Source organism: Ochotona princeps, chromosome 4, assembly GCF_030435755.1.
Source record: "Ochotona princeps isolate mOchPri1 chromosome 4, mOchPri1.hap1, whole genome shotgun sequence".
Taxonomy (NCBI): domain Eukaryota; kingdom Metazoa; phylum Chordata; class Mammalia; order Lagomorpha; family Ochotonidae; genus Ochotona; species Ochotona princeps.
In genome coordinates, this window is record NC_080835.1 from 67,931,479 (window position 1) to 67,954,332 (window position 22,854).

Sequence of the window (22,854 nt, forward strand, 5' to 3'; positions counted from 1 at the left end):
TAGCTCAGCACACCTTCTACTCCATGTGAGAAACCTTGGCAGCTGGGAAAAGAGCATTCACTTCATGTGAAGGTCTGGTCCCCTACACATTAAGAACTGGAATGATGACATTGATGGCAGGGCTGATTTGAGCAACTGATTGTGTTTAATGCTGAGGCTTCTAGGTTGAAACATTGATTCCTGTTTTTTTTTAAGGGTTAAGAACACATCTCTAAATTGATGTATTGAATCAAACAATCATATTTGAAGATGCTGCTCTGGCCTTTTGTAAACCAATGCCTTTCTGAAAGTGTCTTGTCTATTACTGGTGGTGAAGACTGCTGAGACATCTGATAAAGCAGGCTATGAATTTGGCTGAGAGAGGCATTATTCTGTCATGATTTTGGCGGAGAGAGGCATTATTCTGTCATGATTTTGGCGGAGAGAGGCATTATTCTTTCATGATTTTGAAGAAGGGCATTAGAAAAAATATCAGTGATTGAGACAGTTGAAGCGTACTTGAATAACCAGTTAAGTGCAACTTTTACATTAAAGCCTTAGAATCATCTTTTGTGTTTAGTTCCCCACCTTCTGGTCCGTCATTCATGACTCCTAAATATCCACAGGACCCATTACACTGCAGAAGCTTGGTGGGTGCTAGGAGGGTCAAGAGACAAATAAAACACAGTTCTTGATCTCCAAGAGCTTGACACCTGGGACTGAGATGAGGCTTACAGGCAAACAAGGAGAAGTAGAAAGCAATATTGCCGTGGCACATGTGCTCTGCTTATTCAAACATGTAAAGGTCTTTCTGAGCTAGTGGGAATTGGTTTCCCATTTGAATCTTAAGGTCATCTCAGAAAGCAGAATTCTTGCTCAGTGCCGGTACATGCCATATAGAAGCTCAGTGTGGCTTATGAGACAATAACTACGACTTGAAGAATCAAAATTCTCAACTTGTTGATCCTGATCAATCCTGGAAATTATTTTTTTTTATCAAAGGAACTGTTACAAGTGGATCTTATTTTATTTAATGGGTCTGTTCTAGACAGGAAAATACATGGTAGATGAATATGTCTAAATTATAGTGAAATATTTTCATTTCAGGAAGTCTTACTAGTTGCCTTCATATATAAAGAACATAATTTTGTTTGCAAGTTTAAATAAAATGTTAGCATTTATAAGCTCTTTATCCATCTGGAAGGCAGAGAAATGGAGAGCATAAGATCTTCATCTCCTGGTTCAGTCTCCACATGGCCAGAATAGCCAGGCACAGACCAGGTCGAAGCCAGGAGCCAGGTCATGCATGTATGTGCCTGGGGCTAAATACATGGGCCATCTTCCACTACCCTGCCAGGCTCATTAGCAAGAAGCTGGGTTGGAAGCAGAGAGGCCAGGACTTTATCTGACTGGTACACTGATAGGAGGTGTCAGGGTCAACTCAACTGACTTATGCTAGACCACTGGCCTCAGAATTAGAAATGGAAACTCGATGAATAGGTGTATGGATTTTCAGATTATCTCGATGTCTGACACCTGCGTATTTCTTGTTCTTTTTTTTCTACCTAAACCAGATGTTGAGTGGAAGAACTGTTGAATGGAAATCAACCTATATTTATTCAAATGAAAAAGGAGACAAGAGTATGCATTAAGTAAAATGAGATAAAGCCTGAATTTCATTTGTTTCTGCTGTCATTGTTTCCATTACCACTGGTGATTCAACTGGATGTGTTCAGGCACGAATGAATTATAGTGGCGGTGAGTTTTCTTCTGGAGCTGTTGGGGAAAGTTTTAAAAATGGGTTTCCTCAGAGTTAGATAGAAATGTTCTTTGCCAAAGGCTTGATTTTAGAAAAAATTGCTTTGCTTTATGTTCTAAGAAATTGTCTTTTTCCTAAAAAGAAAACTCTCTAAAAACCTTTAAAAATTAATAGGTTAAACATTTTGTATTTTTCTCAATCCATTGTTTAAGAAATACGCTTTCTTAGTAAAAAGGAAACTGTCCAATAGAATGTTTTCTACTCATTGTTACCACTAGTGTTTGCAAACACACTGTTGAATACTCGTTCCTGGAATCTCTTCATGTTAATAGAGAGAAATGCTACCAAATGATTAGCAATATTTGGGTTTGTAGCCTAGAGTTGGTACCATGAGCCAAGAACTTTAACACAGATTGTTAAACCCTGAACTCTTATTGAGTGTCATTTTGAAATAATGGAGCCCATCATTATTAAAATGCTAAAAATCAAGGTTTATTTAAAGATGGTTGCATCTAGGAATACTTACTGTTTTATTATTCCGTTGAGATTCATTTACTGTTATTTTCTTATATACATAATTTGGTTAGATTATTTCTCTCTACCTTAGCACTTCTCTGTCATCCAGGAGTTAAAGTCTCTCTCTTTCTCTCTCTCTGGATAGTTAGAAGAGATCTTGGTGATTATTGACTCCCAGGAAGTCCTTATAGTTGTCAACTGACATAAAGGAAAAGGAAAGTTTTTGAAATGTAATATATTGTGATTATCATATTTTTATACTGGATTTTTATGTTTGGTTATATATTTAAACTTTGGGATTTTTCTACAGGAAGTCTTTTTAATGCTCATTTTATTGTACCTGCATAGGATTACTAGACTGAGTAAACAAAGACTAGACTCACACAACTACATTTTAATTTCAAACAATTCTTTAGCATAACCATGTAACAAATATTGCATGTGACATTTTTCTGATGACCCAATACCTGCACAAATCATGGCTTTTCCTTTAAAAGATGTTGATAACAGTGTTGGGAAGTGAGTGAGTGAGTTTCCAGGTAGACATGTCTAATTGAGAGTATGGTATAACTTGGTTGAACAGTCACTACCCCTTGTGGATGGTACTAAAGCTCTGGAGAGGTGATTGTATAGAGAGCAGCAGTTCTCAAAGTTTAAGAAGCATAGAATCATCCGGAGGATTTAAAACCTACATTTCTGTGAAAGGCCCTATAATTTCTCTGTGGCTTAGGGTGGGGCTCATGGATTTGCATTTCTCACAAATTCCCTAGTAATGTAGAAGCAGCTATGTTGGCACAACCCTTTGGGGGGCCACAGCTTGGATTCTCCAGGGAGGGATTGCCACATGCTTTCTTTAAAGGACCTGAGAGTGAATACTTTAGGCTTTGTTGGAACTGCTGTGCTTACTTCTACTGCTCGATGCTGATTTAAGAGCTTGGAAGCAGCCATGGGTGACAACATAAAGGGAATGGCTATGTTTTAGTACAATTTTACTTGTAAAAATTGACCATTGGTCAAATTTTGCCCACAGGCCTTAATTTTTGGTCTATGACCTAGAGACAGAAACTAGCATTGGAGGATGATTTATAGGAATGTCCAAGTTTAAGAACTGGTCAGAACCCAGACAAAAGGTCATCTGGGTTCTGGTTGAAGACTTGGGCAATGGGAGTACCACCAAAGTCAAAGAACTAGAGATTGTTTTCTGTGAAAACATGAATGAAAGTATATGTCCGTCCCGTCTGCTGTCAAAGGGTGAATAAGGATGCTTGGGTGGATGGATGCTCAGACCATTGGATTTGGCAGTTGGGACATAACTGCTCATTTACTGAACAGTTTGAATGGAGTGGTGGGAAGGGATGCCTGCCAGATGGCACCAGGTGGAGTGAAGGAGCAGGCTGAGGCAATACTTTCAGAATATTCTTAAGCAAAAGTAGCAGGGAAGGAAAGGAGGTTGTTGGAGAAGCTCAAGCAGAAAGCTGGGTCCAGGAGGGATTTTTTAGGAGAATGAGAGGAAAATGGTATGTTTGTATAGAGGGACAAGCTGAGAGAAGCAGAAACTGGTCTGCAAGAGCATGGAACTCTGAGGATTGTGTAGTACAGACTGAAATGGAGTAGATGAAAATCCGGGGAAGCGGATAATTGAGAAAATCCCTGCCAAGTGATAGAATGAGAAGAGATACTGAGGGTGGATCTGTACCGGTTGCAGTTTTCACGGGAGAACTATTTCCTAAGCAAGGTTAGGAGTTGGCATGAGGATCACTCAGCAAGGCAAAGGGTAGGAGAAAGTTAGAGGGAAAAGTAAAGCTGTTCCCAACTGATGGCAGTGGGCAGCTAGCCTAGAGTAGAGCGTTTGTGGCAAAGGGCTGGGTGCTAAGTTTGGAGTAGTTGATGCAGTAGTGAGTACATCAAATTGAAGCAGAGTTTACCACACAGTTGTGTTGAGATTGAAACTCAGACTCTATACAGTTATCTGGAAGTTCCCGTATTCTGTAACAACCTTTCAATCTCTAGATGGAAACAATTGATGGGAATGTTGTTTGTCATTCAAATGCAGAATCTCAAAATTTACAACACTAAAATAACGCATTCATTCATTTTACTAAGGCATAGAATTTGGTGAGAAAATGATCTACTAAATTGAGATTTCCCAAGGGGGAGGGTAAATTGCAACATCATAAGCACACTTGTGACCTCAAAAGATAGAAGAATAATAGAAGAAACTTCTGAATGGGTCATGTTTCATCTTTTCTTACAGATGTGTTGAGGTTAAGGGCAGGTGAATGGATTATTTAGGAACAGTTAACTAATTCAGGCAGTAACCCAAACTGCCAAACATGTGAATCCTCTGCTCCATCTCATATGGACTCTAGATTGAAACATTTTTAGCATTTTCAGCTTTTCAGGTTTATTTAAAAATTGTGGCTGTTCTGGAAGACTTTGTACAAAGGTTTGGAAGTGAAAGTATTTGCATTTTGCTCCTAAGATGCGGGGACATTTTGACAGGTGCATTACTCTGGAAACAAATGCTATAACCTCAGATGAACTTGCAAGGAGTAATTAAGATGAAAATGATCAGAAGGGAAATGAGGGATTGTGACAAGGCAACCTGTGTTTGTATGTACAGAGGCACCACCTGTGACTTAGGAGCACTGCAAACAGACACGTGCAGTTTGAAATGTCTCTAAGACATCAATCAGGGTTTCTCAGAATTGAGGGTCTTAGTAAGTGAACTGAAAGCTTTCAATCCAGGCACGTCAGTAATTGCCATCGACCAAGCATCTTTCACACCTGCCTGCTTCTTTCTTTTTCTCTTTACTTCATTACATATTGATTGACTTCTTGGGTTTTACAAGTTCATAAATCACCTTCTTTTTAGAAGCCTCTTGGCTTTTGTGTGTGTAGGCTGAGAATACTGGGAAAGATTGATACTTGGATCAGAGTAACAAAGAACTTCGCCTTCCGTTCAGCTTCATATGCAAGAGCAAAACGTCAAGGAGCGGTGTCGTTATGATGAAACTGCCTGATGAAAACTGATGGTGCTAGCAGCCATTCTTTCCAGACAGAGTGGGGATCTTGCTTTGCACACAGGGAAGCCATTGGAGAGAGGTGGAGAGACTTGGTACCAAGTAGAGGATTTAATATTAATTACAGATTTAGCAAATAACTACAGACTTTATTACCCAATTGCACACCTATAATTCTGGCATAAGACAGAATAGATTTGGGTCTGATGAAAGGGGTTAGACTTTATGTTACCTACAGTATAATAATATGATGGCATTTGTGTTCTCTGATCCTTAGAACTACAAAATCCTAGGAAATGTGATTTTGTTTATTGTTTCTTTAAAAAATTCATGGATGCTTTAGATTATAAAAAAATCCTGAGTCAGGAGTTTGACACAATGGCATTTAAACTCTGAAAAGATTTTTTATTTTTATCATCTAAATTTTAATTTTAATATAAACCGCTTATGACATTTTAAATTCTTAATAGGCGTGTCTTTAAAAATTCATTTCTTGCTGTTTATGGATACAGACTGGTACATGAATACTGAAGGGGTGATTTATGTCCAAGTGCTTTTGATTGTAATATTAAAATGATTATGGACACTTTTTGTGAAAAGACCTAAGCATTTGTTCACCATTAATGACCACTGTCATTTTAAATACAAGTGAGTCTATTCTAGGTCAGTTATTCAATATTAGCAACAACAACAAAAGCAATTGTATTCCCACAGTCTTTAACAGCGGATTTAATTTGGCGATATTTAGTATTCCTTTCTGAATTAATTTAATTTCAGACAGCCAGTTTAATACATCAAAAGGGAAAAAGAAAGCAAAACTACATTTGAGGAGGTCTGTAATTAATAGAGCTGATTTCTGTGGAACTGTTAAGCCCTTCGTGTGAGAGTGGCTTATTCTTAACGGAAAGTGCTTTGAAGAGAGGAAAACAGCTGAGGCTTGAGAAGGGGGTCTCTGAACCAATTTCCACTTTAGTGATTCGGAGCCACTGCTTTGTTTCTTTGAGGTTGAGGACAAGAAATGTTCTGGGAATAGCTGTCACTTCTTAAGAGTTCACAAACTTCATTCATAGGCATAAGTGAGTCTTTTTCACCAGTTTAGTAAAATGACATTCACACTGAGCCGTGTTGCTTGCAGAAAGTCAAATCAACCAAGTGATGTGATAAAGATAGGCATATTTACTGTGAATGAAATTCTGTGCATGTCATGTTTTCCTGAGACTATTTTAGTAAATAAACATCCAGAGAAATTCCCTTTAAGGCAGCATGAAGTGTTGGGTAATTCAGTAGTGATACACATCAGTATTATTGAATGGCTGACTATGTGCTGCTATGGTGTGGGATGTTGTCTGCATAGTATGCTGGACGCCCGGTCCCTTCGGAGGTAGGGGGTGGTGTCCATTTTCCTGAAGGAAGCAGTGCACTTATTGATGGCTGCACAGAGCAGTGATGGGCCGAAGGATATTGGAGGTGATAGTAGTGGCAGGTCTCATGTTCTAACTGGCTGCATCCATTTGTCTTAATTTCTTTAGGAACGTTTAGACTGTCACATTTAGACAAAGGTGTTTCATTATTTTCAACTGTTTCAATAATTAAAGAAATTGGACAAATGAAATTAACTCCAGATGATTTGATGCTGCTTTTCCACTGGATGCTTTTTCCTGTCCTGGTTTTCTCATTTTTTATAAGTTCATGTTCATGGAATTCAATTTGTTGTCAGTGACAGTAGCTCTATATGCTAAATAAGCTAAAAATTCTTGGAAAAGACTCCATGAATTACATATCATAGTTATGAATCTTCTTGCATTATTTGAGTACATGAAAAATTAGTTTTCTCATATTGAACCAGGCTTTTTTAAGCATCCTGGAATACGAGCCCACAAAGTCACACCCTCATGAAGATGATACTTATATTTGATGAAAGATCATGTTTAATTATTACCTGACTTTAATGCACCAGTTTGAATTGTCCATGATCTATAAACTTCTGCAGATACAACCTTGAGAACATGTTAAACCTGTTGGTTTGTTTGGAAAACCATATCTTCTATTTTGCTTTAATAGATTTGAAAGTTTCATAAAAGTAATCTGTTGGTGACTTTTAGAAATCGCTAGGTTATCTGGATTCTGTTTCTGACACTAATACAGGAATTAGCAAGTCTCAGAGGGCCTTTTCAGCTCCCAAGTGTGTAAATAATTGAGAAGCCACTGGGACAGGTGGTACTACTGCAGAGACCCCAGGGATTAAGGACCACATAGCTGAGGAGGAAAGAAATGAAGACCCAGAAAAGAGGATGGAGGAAGTACTTTGGTAGCTTCCAATGGGAATGCCAGGTACTATGATTTTTTTGATTGATGCACATTGTGTATTGAAATATTGCACTGCAATATGAAAAATCAACCCATAAAGAAACTAGTAACTTTATCTAAACCCAGACTTCTGCATAGTATTCAGACTAGAAAGCTTTTCTACTCAGTTTTGTATTTGATGTGGATAGAGTTAGTGAAATAGAGCCAGATGAATATAGCCCTTTGGGTTCAATTATGTTTCATCTGAGACCATCAAGCCACGATAAAAATTGTACTGTCCCAAACTGATATGCTTAAACAGCTGCAAATCAAGGGCTATATCTTCCTGATGATTTCTCTGGAATCCTCTCAAGTCAAGGAGAGGCCAGTCTGCCTTTAAATCATGTCAGCTAAAATCCTCACAGGTTTTACTTGACTGCAAACACTAGTCTGAGCCGAGATGGCTTTCCTTTTCCTTCTGCTGCCATGCATTGCCTGCTTTAATGATGCTCACAGACCTGCAAGAAGGATCGCTGCTTTTTAACCTCCTGTTCTTAGACCTGGTAGTATATGAGAATCAAGGGAGCTCTAAAAAGCAGATGCCTAGGTCCCTGTACTTAGGCCACTGATTTGACAAGGAACCTGCCAGTGAAGTACAGGGAAGCCTTTCTCTAAGAGCAATGAGACAAATTACTGCTATATGAACCCCCATAAACAAAACTACCAGAAAGGCATCTCTTCATCAGCCCCCAATTTGTGTTGCCCCATAGGGCTTTCCTTTGGGACTTCACTATCACAATGAGGTCACTGAAAGAGGCTGGGGTTCTCCTGTTCCTTTTTCAAATTATCACCAAACCTGCCTTTGGCCTGATTCAAGCAGGGTTTTCCAAGTCTGCTCATCTCCCTCCAGATGCCCAACAACAGCCCTTCAGTGTGTGTCATTTCCTTCCAGTGAGAGGCTATAGGCAGGACCTTTAAAAGTTTGGCCAAGTTTGTTGTTGTTGTTGTTGTTGCCGTGTTCAAACCAGTTCTCTATTTTCCCTGTGCTGAGTGGAGCTGGGCAGTATCTGTATCTCACAGCACCGTTGAGGAATCCCCGCCTTCCCTTCCCTCTCTAAGGGGAGGGGCTTCTGCTTCCCTCTTCTGTGCACCTGTAGGTAGGGTTGCTCATCTCTGGGTGCTCTTTTTAACTGATTATTTAAACATAGCATGGAAAACAATTGTTCTTAATATTAAAAGCTTCCATCTTTCCTTTATGCTCAGAATTTTTCCTCCATGGAATAGGGCTTCCATTTGGCAAGGACACTCTGGGCATATTTATTGGTTCTTTGGTAAGGAAACCAAGTGAAAAACTTAGGGATAACTGTTCGGTATTTTTGGAGTTACAGAGAGCATTTCTTCACATGATATGAGGTTTCTTTTAATGTGAAATAATACCATTTGTAGTCAAAATTGTAACCATAATTTAGCTGTGTATTCTCTTTGCAGTAGTTTTTTTGAGATGACCTGTAAGAAAATCTTTGAGGAATTTGTTTACTGCAAAATTGCCCAGCATGAAAGCAGAAGCTACAAGGAAGAAGGGGCTTAGACTTTCAGTCTTTCAGAAAAGATTTCTACTTTGCTTCTACTGATGAATTACACATTTAGAGGACCACAGTGCCAATTTTTGAGATTTAATTCACTTGCTTTTGGATACCTGAACCAATTCAGATCAGTTATCGAAAGTTCTATAAACATCAGTAGCAATAGCATATGTTCTTTACATGGAAATCTTCCCTGAAAGCATCAAACTTGGAGTAGACTCAGAGGTTCTCTGCTTGGGAAGGGAGTATCACACTTTCAGAACTGTTTTTGATTCCTTCGTTTTCATTTTCATTTCATCTGCTCTTTCACTCTCCAAAAGCCCTCATCAACAGGGGACTCCACTAGGCTGAAGCTGGGAGCCCAGAACTCAGCCCACATTTCTAGGGTGGGTAGCAGGACCACAAGTCCTTGAGTCATCACCATGTGCCTTCCAGGGTGTGCATCAGGGGAAGCTAGACTGGAAGTGGAGGAAGTAGATTTTAAAGGTGTGCTGTCATCCCCAGCAGTTTGTTAAGCACATAGTCAAGGGCTTGCTCTGAGATCTTTTGTTATTCCCTATCCTTTCTACCTACTGGGCTGAATTTCTTACTGAGAACTGTTGGAGGCAAAACAGAAACCCAGCAACTCTGGCTTAACAATAGATCCTTTTCCACACCAGGAGCTGTATTATCCTCATATGAATATGGGTGATGAAATAAGATGAAAGAAATGATGATATCCTGAGACGCTTTGTGGAAGCATCCGTGATCTTATAAGTAAAGTTTCAACTTATTTTCCAGACTGTAAAAATTTTATATTGTGTTAGAGTGATTTAAATAGGAAAGTAACAAGTCTGCAACAACTGAACACCCTACTGACTGCCATTATCTACTCCATCCGCCGAACATTTCAGAACATTAAATGTTAGTTATAAAAAATTGCAAATCAAAGGTGGGGAGGGACCTTCGATAAATTCCAAACTAATATCTGATGCTAAGTTGGAGGGTAGAGAACCACTTGAGATTTTAGGGTTAGGGAAAGCATTTTCTTACACATTACCTTACTGGGATTTTGTAGGTTCTCTTGTACTCTTAGGAACTAGAGGGGAAGGAGGCTGGTCTTGGGGATGTTGGTATTTGAAAACATAGTTGGAAGTCATCTTGCATTATATAAAAAATTGTCAAGCAACTGTTTCATTTCTTTTTATTCCCAATCCAACATGAAAGGATTTAGTAGCCATCGGTTGGCATTATAAATACTGTTGGGCATATGTGGAGTAGAGCATGGAGCTTCAGGAGGAAATGGGCATCTATTATCGACCACTTCAAAGAGGGTGTACATTTCGCTTCTATCAGGAGCAGAGAAAATGCTTCAAAGGTTTTGAGTTTATGGTCATGGAGTTAGGTTGTTACAAATAAGCAGTATGTTGCAGGTTTTTTTTTAATCTCCAATTTTAAGATCACTAATACTATAAACAGAACTGAAGTTGGGCAATTATAGAATCAGAGTACTAAACCAAAAGCAAAACTATGCATTATTTTGGCATCTGTGAATAAGGCCCTTTCTGAATCCAGGGTGCCCTGGTGGCTCAATGAGGGTTGATGGTAAATCAAAAGAGCGTGTTATTATTAGTACTTACCATGGGTTTCATTTGGGCCATGTGATAGTATGTCATACAAGTTTTGTCAAGCTCATGATAATTCTATGAGGTGCGTATTCTTTGTTCATTTTTGGTTAAGAAAACAGGCTCTGAGACCTAACTCCATGTGTCTGAGATTATATAAATAATAAGTTGTGGAGCCTGGGTATGAACCCAGATTTGCCCTGAATCCCAAGGTTGTGTGCTCTTGAACAGAATGAGGTTGTAAACTATATAACCTGAGCCTTTGTAATACCTCTGATTTCTTGTAAGAGTAGCCACAGGTCCTAAGGTGGTATACAAACTTTAATCTGTTCTCTTACCATTTTTTTTTTAAGAGTTGAGAATTTCTAGCCAGTTCTGGACAATTTTGGTTTTAGAAAAGTTCCAGTTAAAGCCATCGTGTTCTGGCTTAGAGGTTGTCAATTCTTTTAAGAACAATGAAAAAAAATTGAGCATGTTTTAAGGCTTGGGAAAGAACAGGTGTGGTCATACTAACTTAAAAATGCCTAAAACATACTGACGTGGTCTTTTCCATTTGTGCCTAGGATTGTCTTTCCTCCATGCAAAAAAAAAAAAAAAAAAACAGATCCTGATTTTAATGACTGTTTGCAATTTTAGCTTGGGTCCTGTTATAAAGTTTACATTTAAAGCTTTACAGTGGTACTGGGCTCGGGCTAAATTTGAAAGTAGCTGTGGGGGAGATGACTTTAACATTTCCCCAGGGAAGTGGACTGGAAAATTGCTGGAGAGTGAACTGTAGGGAACAGTCTTGAATTGGTCTCTTGGGTTGGGCATAATTACCTAATGGATTTTCCATCTCAAAATTTTAGGAAGGAAAAAATTGTTTTAAAATAACAAAAAAAGTGAAGCCCGCAACTTGTCCATTTCTCTTCAGGATTATAAATGCAGGCCATTTTATTGAATCTTTAAAGAATGGCAGTGTCAGGCAGCGACAAGGAAAAGGAAGGCATGTGGAAGAGAATCAGATGAGCATGTGGCTAAGGTGGGTGTTTGCTATACCAGTTGCGACAGGGCACCATCATCTTGTGTTGGAGTCCCTGGGATGGAATCCTGGCTTTTGTCCTCTGATTCCAGCTGCCTGCTGATGCATGCTGGGAGGCTGGAGTGGAGGAGGGCTCAAGTAATTGGGCCACTGCCATCATGTGGAGCAGTAGATTGATTTCCCACTCCCAGAACTGGCCTAAGTCAGGCTGGTGCAGACGTGTGGGTAGTCACCCAGCGGATGGATAGGAGTTCTGTCGGTCAGTCTGTCAGCCTGTGCGTGTGTGTGCGTGTCTAAAACTGATTAATAGCCAGCTTGCTCATTTATTTACTAAAGTCTTAAATGATCTATGGTATTGTGTCCCTCAATTAGCAATTGCTGAATTCAGCCTTTTTTCGAAATATGTTGTATGCAACTGGACTATGTTTTAATGGATAGTGTAACCCAATTAAGACGGAGCTTCTTCCTTTTTCATGGGCTCCAAAGGTAATGATTGAGTGGCCTAGCTGTTTGTATACCAGGGCTTCCTGCTCAAAGCGACCTGTTACACAATCAGTGTCCACCCAGAACACCTATGTCTATATTCTCCCTTTTGCTTAAAACTCTTTGGACTACACACGGTAAACCTGGTTTCCCCAACCCCTTGGCTACATACCAGTGCATTTTTTCTGTTAAAGTGTGATGTATGATTATTCAGTTTGCCTCAGGGATAGCAATGCTTCTACTTGTTGTTCTGCTTCTCTTTTATTATTGGCTGATGTGTGGCAGACCATGCTAGGCCTTGGGAATTAATATGTTCCTGCAGAGGAATTCGGCCTCTATCATCCTATATATATATCCATCAGAAGAGTAAGAGCAAGTGCTTACTATGTGTCTAGGATATTACAGCTTGGCACACGAGTGAAGCAGGCACTGGTGTGTTACTTTCTTGAGGGGCAAAAGTAGGTTACTTTAAGGAGAAACAGATAGAGGTAGGTAAGGGTAGGGACGCTAAAGTGTCAAAGTGCTACTAGATTTAAGACTTCAGGGATCAAGGGAGAGGACCATTTGAATTAGTTGCAGACTTGACTGTGCCAAGAATTGGATGCTCCCAGTGGATATAGCTGTACAAGGCAGAATTAGAGCTGGGGAGCACAGAAGTGCTCTGGGAGAGGGGACTACATATGGCTTCATTTGATTAGGGTTTGGATTGTATGAAGGATGGTAATGGTAGAGAACATTTTGATCAGATTGTGTAATCTCCTGGATATCAGGAAAAGAGACTGAACTTTATTTGGTAATAAAGCTTAAAGAGCATTTCACATCACCATGAGAATCTGGGTTAAGGTAGAGTACCATGCAGACTGCCTGGATTGGACGGATAGAGGAAATGAGACATTTGATGGGGCAGGTAATTGAGGATGAGTGGTAAGAACAGGTGTTCCTAGAGTAGGAGGAATGGTTATGAGGGCCAGGGACCAGAAATAATTCAGAATAAGAACCAAAACTTTAATGAATCAGTTTGGGTAGATAAGGATGCAGGAGTTAGAGGTAAGATAGCAAAGAGAAAAGCGATCATGTTCACAGAGTTGTCATAAAGGAGGGAAGTGGTTGGGATGTGTATGTGTGTTACAGGTTGGGGTGGCTGAAAAGGAAAATATCTGTAGTCAGGATGGCTTTACTGATTGGGGTTTGGCATTTCTCAGCAGTATAACATTGGGTAAGTTGCTTTACTGCCCTGTGAGTAGTAATTGCAAATGCTAGTTGTTTAAGAGAGAGAAAAAATAGAATGAATGACTCAAGAAGGTCTCAGAAACGAAGAAAAGGGAAGAACAGGACGCTTTAAGTATAGAAATTTTCTGAACTTTCTGCCTCTGCATAAAACTGAAGAGTCTTGACATTTAAAGCGGAAAAATCACAATTCAAATGAATGTCATATGGATATGTTAATTAGTTGGAAGAGAGGCAGGAGACTCGCCCTTCACACTTCAGATGAAAATGATTTGGGGCAATACTTACCATGGCTGTGCTTAGAATTAAGGATAATTATACAATGAGTGTTAAACACGAAATGGGTTGAAAGTTTGAGAGGTGGCTCTGATGGGCTTATAGTGACTATTACACCCAAAAGAAGAATCGACACCTTCATGGTTCTGTCTTAGCTTCTAGCTGGAAAATGTCTCAAAAAGTATCAAGAAGTAGAGGGATGGATGGGTGTACTGGCACTCAATTCTGTTCCAGTCCTCCAGAAAGAACTGAGTTCCTTGTCTGCAGCCAATAACTTGTAAATGATTGTATGGTTTCTAAGTCACTTGTTGTTTTGAAAGGGATTGAAAGTGAACTTGACCTGCTACTGAAAATCAATGGATTGAACATCGCTGAATACTCGAGGAGGCAGAACTGTCCTCCCTCGCTTTCACAGGAGCAAGTTTTCGAACTGCCTTCATTGCCTCATGGTTTGGGTGTTTTTCAGGTAGATGAGGAAAGCAGAGTATGTGACTGGCAATTTTAAGGTGGGACTAGAGTTTACTCTTCCGTCTTTTGAAGATAAGATAGTTTTATTTACCAGGGTGAGGAATTGCTGCACCCTGGACGGCTGCTATTTTTGGGGCAGCCAAAGGAAGCTGAGGAGCTCTGTACAGCTGTCCTGCAGAATTCTAAGCATCCATTTGATAAAACCTGTTAGTGTAACCCGGTTTCTTGGGCAGGTGCCGCCTTTGGCTGTAGCCTCTTGGCCCTCTTCTTTCCGCAGTTTTATTTTGTTTTCTCTTAGCAATGTTTAATATTTAGCAATTAGTGTGTGTATGTGAGTTGTAAGAGTATTCATTTGTGTGCCTGAACTCACTTGTTTGTCTTCCAGGAGTCATATTAATAACAATAAAAATGACCCAAAGCTTTGAAAATTCTGCCCTGCAGGGAAAAGGAAGAGGAGTAATGCTTATTGGCTTTCTTATTTGATTATAAAAGTGGTAGGGCATGAAATTGAAACATATGGCATACAAATAGCTAGACTTTTTCAGTTAAATTTTGCTGATCATTTCTTTTTAAAATCCTCATGAATTCCACTGAAATCGTTCTTTGGGGACCTCTGAGACCCTGCAGGTAAGGGCAGCAGTGGAACCAGCTCTTGTCCAAGTACTTTATAGTAAATGGGCCATGACCTAATAACAAGATTCGTGATCTAGACCAGGAAGCCCGTTTTCTCAATCATGAAGTTAATATATCACTTGGTCTTGGCAGACACTGCAGTTACCATCTTTGGTTATACCTGAAGGTTTATGAGTAGTATATGGTCTGCCTTACAAAAGTTAAAGTTGACTTTAAAACATCCTGTAACAAAAAGATGGGGCAGTTCTGAGTATTGCATGCCGACTGTGTATGCCAACATGTAGTACATCGGATAGACAGCAAAATAGCTTAAGTAGTGGGTATCCTTTTCGTATTTGTCTGCTGATATTAAGCAGTGTGAATAGTGGGGAAAATTGTTACATTATTATCTGTGGGTAGTGTGGTGATAGTTTATTATAGGGCAGTTACTGAAAAAGTTGTATCATTATTCATATTAAAAAATGCCTGACAGTGTACTGCTTCAGTTGAGTGTTGTTCCCATAAATCATCCCAAATTCCTGTACTCAGAGGAATTTTGAAAAGGTAGTACTTCCAGAGGAAAAAATATTTTAATTTCTTCGTGGAAAGAATTTTAGGCTTTTGGGGAGAATTTATCTAAGCAAGAAATCATTTAATTTGTTCACATCCTTAATTAGGAAACGCAATTATTCTCCATATTTTTAAAAACAATGCTCAGATTTTTTCTTGCTTTACCATTTTGTCTTTTAATTTGACTTTGTGTGGAATTTATGCAAAGAAATTAACATGACAGTTTTAGCTCAGAATAGCACAACAAGGATTCACCAATTGGATCCAGTTTAATACAACATTTAGTTTAATGGTGTTCTAGGTGCAAAGTTTTGTGGTGTTCTAACCCTGAGTGACTGTGTGCTTCATGTATTAATACTTAATTGCTCAAGAGATTTTTTTATTAAGATTTATTTTTGGGAACTAGCACAATGGCTCAACTAATACTCCACTTGCCAGTGCTAACATCCCATATGGGTTTTAGTTTGTGTCCTGACTGCTCCACTTTTGATGCAGCTTCTTGCTTGTGGCTTGGGAAATGCAGTGGAAGATGGCCCAAACCTTTCAAAGCATTCAGGAGACCCTGGCTCTAGGCCCCTGGCTCTTGATCAGCTCAGTTCTAGCTGTTGCAGCCATTTGGGGAGTAAACCAGAGGATGGGAGATCTCTCTGTGTCTGTTTCTCGTGGTAAATCCGATTTATCCAATACAAATAGGTATTTTTAAGAAAGAGTTTAACCTGTGCCAGGTCAAAGCCAGGAGCTGGTTCTAGCTCTAATGTGAGTGCAGGAACCCAAGCAGGTACTTGGGCCATGATTTGTGGTTTTCTCAGGCGTATTAGCATTGAGCTGCATAGCAAGTGGAACAAGAGAGTCTTGAGAAGGTGCACACGTGGGATACTGGTATTACAGGTGGTAGCTTGTCCCACTTTGCTACAACTCCACCCCTTAAAAGGTTTCTTTTTAAAAATTACAATCCTGTGGTAACTGAGTTAAGTGCAATGTATTTTGGCAACAGTGAATACATTTTTTTAGTATTCAGTAGTTCCCTCATGCTAGTTGGATGATAAGAAATTTCATTCATTCATTCTTAAGGAATCATCAGATTCATGCCACCTAATTAATTATACGATTATGTTAATTCTATCATTTACATTTTTTGGATCTTCTTTCACTTAATCCAGGTTTTCTTATGTCTATATTACTTATTTTTTAACACCTGTTTCTCTGTTTTCAAATGCTTAGGTTTCTATAACAGAAAAATAAGGCAGTTTTGCTTTTAGGTGACATTAAAAAAAAGTTTTTGTAAAGGCAACCATGTCAGATTAGCTTTTGCTGAAACAATGAAGTAGTAGTAAGCATTTCAGAAAAGGTAACATTTAGTTGGACATGCTGTTGTCTAGTCATGAAATAACAGACCTCTTGAGCTGCCCTTGATCAGTAATGGCTGCTTGTGTGGTTGTAATGGCCTTCAGAATTCTTGATCCCCCTCTTACGTGTATTTCCTGTAACTCGCTGGCTGTTCCCAGAAGCAGTTTCAGTGAATTCTTTTGAGGCTGGACATTAACAAGTGTGTCCTCAGCGTTTCTTTGTCTACAGGAGTCCCGAGACTGATCAGGGTTTTCCTGTGAGCCGAGGAAGCCTTCGCCCCAGAAGAAGAGCTAATCCTTTGGTGATTATGAAGTACTTCTAGGGAAACCTTGGCCAAGTCCTTTTTAGCATTCAGAAAAGAGCATCATTCCCTTTCATAAGATTTCTGGAATCTCAAGAAATTAAACCTGTTTCTTTATTGCTAGACCTTTATGAAATAAAGCAGGTATGACATATTAATTCAAGTGAAGTGAATGGAAGCGAGCCTTCCTTTGGTAACTAGGCATTTTGTCTATGCCCTGTTGAGACAACTGGATCTTAGAGGAGATTGCAATGACACCAGCGTTAGTACACATTCCAAGATGAAAGGACAGGGGGACATTTTTGTTCCTTAATCTACAATAACTGGCCCAAGTGCAAGTGATTTTAAGTGTTTCAAAGACATTTGTCAGCACCCGACATAAATAAAAGAAAAATAGGAACACATAGCAAAAATTGGTTACTGTGGTCAAGGTGGCTATTCAAGTATGGGTTCTTTTGACCCCTGTTCTCTTGAGATTGTTTTATTTTTATTTTTTTTTTTTTTACAACTTTTTAACTTTGCAGCTGCATGCTATATCCCACGTTGTTGATTCTACAAAGCAGACTATTGATTATATCCACCTTGAATTGATTGGTGACTGCTTCCTAGTGTCCAGTGCTCAAGGCTGATGTGTGGACCGCTTGTGCGCTTGGGCTAGTCTGAGTACAGCCAAAATTCACTGGGCACCGTTCTTCTAGTGGCTCTGCCTGTTGCTTTCTTGCCAATTCATTTAACCTGGTTTGCCTCACAGTCTGGAATTATACATCTTGCGTTTGCGCTGATGCCACATTAGATGGTTATAAATAGGAAATTGATTTTTTGGAAAGGTTGCATATCATCCCTGTGGGAACGCTAACCATATTTCTGTTTTAGGAAGACTTTAAGGGTGTGAAAAGCTGTTCATTATGCTCTGAAATTTTCTCTGTGATGTCAACATTGCAGAAGATATGATGATTGGCTCTTCGAAGTAAAATTCCATCCTTAAAACCTTATTGGTAGATGTGCTGTTTCAATATAAGCATACATGAATTCCCATCATTTGAACTTTTAATTCTAAATGCAAAAAAAGGAGCAAATTATCAGATATTTTCCATTGTATTATTTGTCGGAGTTGATCATATCTTTCATTGTTGCTTTTGATCTTCATTTTTTTCCCCCATCTTGACTTGATTTTCTGGCTACTTTTTTGGAGCACTAAGGAGCAGAGATCTTTTTTTTTTTTTTAAGATTTATTCATTTTATTACAGCCAGATATACACAGAGGAGGAGAGACAGAGAGGAAGATCTTCCGTCCGATGATTCACTCCCCAAGTGAGCCGCAACGGGCCGATGCGCGCCGATCCGATGCCAGGAACCTGGAACCTCTTCCGGGTCTCCCACACGGGTGCAGTGTCCCAATGCATTGGGCTGTCCTCAACTGCTTTCCCAGGCCACAAGCAGGGAGCTGGATGGGAAGTAGAGCTGCTGAGATTAGAACTGGCGCCCATATGGGATCCTGCGGCTTTCAAGGCGAGGACTTTAGCCGCTAGGCCACGGCTGCCGGGCCCAGGAGCAGAGATCTTAATTTCATGTCAGTTTATAAGACAAATGAAAGCTAATTTATGAGGAGCATTAAAATTAAATTAAAATAATATGATTTTCTATGAGTTTTGATGCTCCTGTTCCATTGAGCACCATTGAGCAATTACTGAGTTCTAGGTGCTGTGCTCAGAGAAATGTTGCAAGGTATATAGCATTGCCCCATTTTACAGCTTGAGAAAGTGAGCTTCAGAGTAGGTGAGTCATTAAATGCCTGCCGAGTAGTGGTGGTGATGAGTATGTCAAGGGAAAACAGGACGGTCAGGAAGTGAAGGAAGCGAACACTATGTGCAAAAGGAGCTCATAATTAAGAAATATGAGGATAACTGACATAAATTTTGGAGTGTGGTTTGAACCAGTAATTATGGTTGAGTTATCACTAACACCAGAATTGCATTTTGATCGTACCATTTTACCTTTTCTGTCTTGTGTATTCTGGATGTCATTTTATGGACGCTGGCTGTTTTAAAGATAGGAATGGTAAATAGCAGAATCATAATAATATATTTTCTTTGTCCTACAATAAGTCTGTAATGCTAATATTTACTTCCCATTTTTATCCAGAGCACCTAGTGGCTCAAATCTGAGCCTTGTTTACTCATTGAGCACCTTCCTAGAGAGGGGGGCTTAATGAACTGGCACTGTAAATGAACAACAAATGTGAATGGCTGTCTGCAGTGTAAGTGAAGTTGTATTGGAATGGCTAAATTGTTCAAGCTAATTTTTGGTTGTTTTAAAGCCATTGAAGTCACTTCTCCCTATCCTGTCGAGCTACTTTGCATTTAAAAGGAGTTTGACCAGTAATCTAGAATGACCACGATTGCATACTATGTAGTTAGTATGAGTTAATCCAGGTTGCCATGACAATGGAAATATTTTCATTTTCTCCTTTTTAGACTTAAACACATGAATTTTGACTATTGCTTAGGTAAACACTTCGTATTTTTGTTTTCTGCCTTAAAGGTTAGCCAAGCATGTGGAGAAGATACTAGTGATGTCTCTTCCAAGTGATGCTGTTGGCTTCCTCTTCATCCCTACTCTCCTTGGAGGGTCTAGAACTTCGCACAGCTATCTCTAGGCTACTCCAACATCTGTACTTACAGCCATTTTTCTTTACCACTCTGTTACCGATGAAAGATTAGCACTGCTGTCTTGCAGCTTAGATTTGAAATCGGAATTTCCTTGATTTAGAGGGTTGCTAGTCAGAGAATGCATTATATTCCCCAGTACATTGTACAGATTCAATGTCATGGGAGGCTTTCTTGACACCCAGAAAAAAAAAGGCAAAAACTTCTAAATAACTTCCCAGAAAAGCTCTTCATGCTAGACTTTTTTCTTTGGGATTAACTGTGTGTGTTGAGGCAGCTGTTGATGGTTTAGCCATATTTGGGCTACTTTAATCCTGAAATTTTGTGTTCGTTTCTGACTAGGGTAACAACAAAATTTGTTTCAGAGACGAAAAAAAATAACATAATTACTGTTTTGTACCTTTTAAAAAAAGATTCATTTTATTTTTATTGGAAAGTCAGATATACAGATGGGTGGAGAGAAAAAGAGGAGGATCTTCTATTCATTGATTCACTCCCAAAGTGGCCGCTGTGGCTGGAGCTGAGCTGATCCAAAGCCAGGATCCAAGAACTTCTTCTGGATCTTCCACGCAGGTGCAGGATCCCAAGACTTTCGGCCATTCTCGGCTGCTTTCCCAGGCCACAAGCAGGGAGCTGCATGGGAAGCAGGGCTGACGGGATTAGAACCAGCACCCTTGTGGGTTCCTGGTGTACCCAAGGCGAGGACTTTAGCCACTTGACCATTGTGCCATTCCCTGTCTTGTACTTTCGTATGCTGTCCCATCTACCATACTTCTTGCTATTCCTTCTTCCTTTTTCTACTCTCCAGTATTGTCTGAATTCAGGAACTATGTTGAGAACTGCAAATTAAGCCGTGTGTTGGGCAGCACTCTTTTTTTTTTTTTTTTTTTTTTTTTTGCCTTCATGGATTCCCAGCCTCATGGCAATATTGGGGGAGTAAACAGACAAGTACTAACGTTACTCATGGTGCAAGGTGAACACCAAAGGACACAGGTGCTGGGGAGTACTCCAGGGAGCCGAGACTGGACAACTGAGACCATTTGGGCTGTTAGACATAACATATTTCATAAATAACAGACGTTTACTCCCTGTTTTGAAAGCAGAGAAATCCAAGATGAAGTTAGCAGCAGGCTTGGTATCTGAGGGCCCGTTTACAGGTTAGTAGATGGTGTGTTTGTGCTGTGTTCTCTCACTGGGGAAGGGAAAAGCCAGCTCTTTGGAATCTCTTTCATAAGGGCAGTGACACTACTCATTAGAGCTTCACCCTCATGACTCAGCCACCTTCTAAGGATCCCAGCTGCTAGCATTTGATTTCAGTCATGGATGCAGAGGGGAAAAAGCCTTCAGATCTTGGCACAGGGGACAGGACAAGAGCCTCCTGGCTTCTCTCTCCTTTGCCCTGCCACGTCTTCCTGTCTTTTTGAATGTAATTTTCACATTTGTTCCAACTGAAATTATGGATTCAATAACCACTTTTTATTATTAAACATAAGACCCAATTTATAATACTTTCTGACAAGTCTTTAACTTGGAAGGAGATAGATTTCAGGTCCTAACTGCCTCTTTTAGAGGAATACCAACTGATTTTTCATTAAGAGGCAGGGATAATAAATAAGGTGCATTTCTTTTCAGAATTCATTGGAGTAACTCTCTGAGCAATTAATACAATTTATTTCACTCTCTGAGTTGAGAACCTGGCTTCCCTATGAAAAATTATGTCCAAATACCCTTGGAACTGCATTTTCTCTTTAGCATGGGAAATAGCTAAAAGAAGTGCCTTCTGGATCCAAATGCTATTTATTCCTTGTTCAGCACGAACAAATCCTCCGGGATAAAATGTCATTAGGGAGGCCTGTTGAGTTGTGTGGCCTTGGTTGACAGGTACCTCTTAGCTTTTATCACTGTCTGTGTCAGAAAATTAAGTGTAGTCTTGGGTGCTTTCATTCGTTTATTAACTCTGGTGTGTGAATCTTGGGGAATGTAGCACAACATTTTGCCTCAGAGAAATGTGTGTCCCTTTCCAGAATGACATCTTTGGGCATCTCAGTCTACAGTGGCGATGGCCAGGAGAGCCTCCGTGCCCACCGTCAGTTGACAGTGCTTGATTTCCAAGGCTTACCTTCTCAGTCTCGTTTCAGGGGGAGCAAACACACCTTCTATCTCTAGGGGTGATGACTGTTTGTCAGAGATTTTATGGTCATATATTAGAATCTGGGTGTGTTTTGGGGTGCCTTTCCAATTGCCTTTGATGGTACTCATTTTCTCTGATCCAGGCTCCATAATTTTCTTAGCTTTGTAATGTCACCCATGGAGCTGCATTAGATGAGCCAAAACCTGCTAGCTTTAATTATGTATTGCCCTGTGCTGCCATGAGTATCCAGGAAAAACTTTGGATTTGGTCAGTGCCCCTGGCTGGTGTGTAAGGCATGAGATACCTTCTCTGTCATCCAGCTATCACTCCCTAACTCCCACCCTGCTGATTCCTGTATCCACTCACAGATTGAAGATGCTTACTGGAAACCAAACCTATTTGGAATTTGCAGGATTTATCGTATTATTATTCAGGATGGATAAAAGGGACAGAAGACAAATCCTTATTTACATATTTTTGTATTCCTCAAAGATGAAAAAATAGGGTAGGGATTGCTAAGGTGGGCACATTCTTGCTCTAAAATAATTCTTTAATAACTGCATAAATTCCCAGCAATATAACTAGTTAATGAGTTCTAATTAGTTAACCTTAAGGATAAGGAGAAAGCTGGATGTAAGAGGAGGGAAACCGCAAAAGTTGTCAATTCCTTGAGCAGACTTCAAGGTGCACAGAGCTTGTCAGAGAGGCCAGGAGTGGCAGTTTGGGGGTGATTGCTTTGGGTAAGCTTAAACTGTACAACTTGGAAGTATGGAGAAAGCAGTGGTGGTGACAGGAAATGACCCACGAAACAAAAATAGATCCACCAATAGGATCTTTCATCACTTACCAAGGATGTGATAGATTTTGTTTAGTTGCTGAAATAGTTTTACTTGGGGGCATATTAAAACAAATCTTTCATTGCAGTGGTTCTCATTCAGAAACTATTGGTGAGCATTGTTCTTTACAGGGCTTCCACATTAACATCTTACCAGTCTGGAGTAG

At 39.7% G+C, this 22,854-nt stretch overlaps 1 protein-coding gene across 1 annotated transcript in view; it reads left to right on the plus strand.

The window, feature by feature from the left end:
- Nucleotides 1-1,583: 1,583 nt before the first annotated feature.
- Nucleotides 1,584-22,854, plus strand: part of LOC131480002 (protocadherin Fat 3-like) — a 253,208-nt gene continuing 231,937 nt past the window's right edge. Inside the window, exon 1 of the mRNA XM_058662307.1 lies at nt 1,584-1,737. Coding sequence (XP_058518290.1) covers nt 1,722-1,737 — 16 coding nt within the window. The 5' untranslated portion in view covers nt 1,584-1,721. The remainder of the gene's footprint in view (nt 1,738-22,854) is intronic.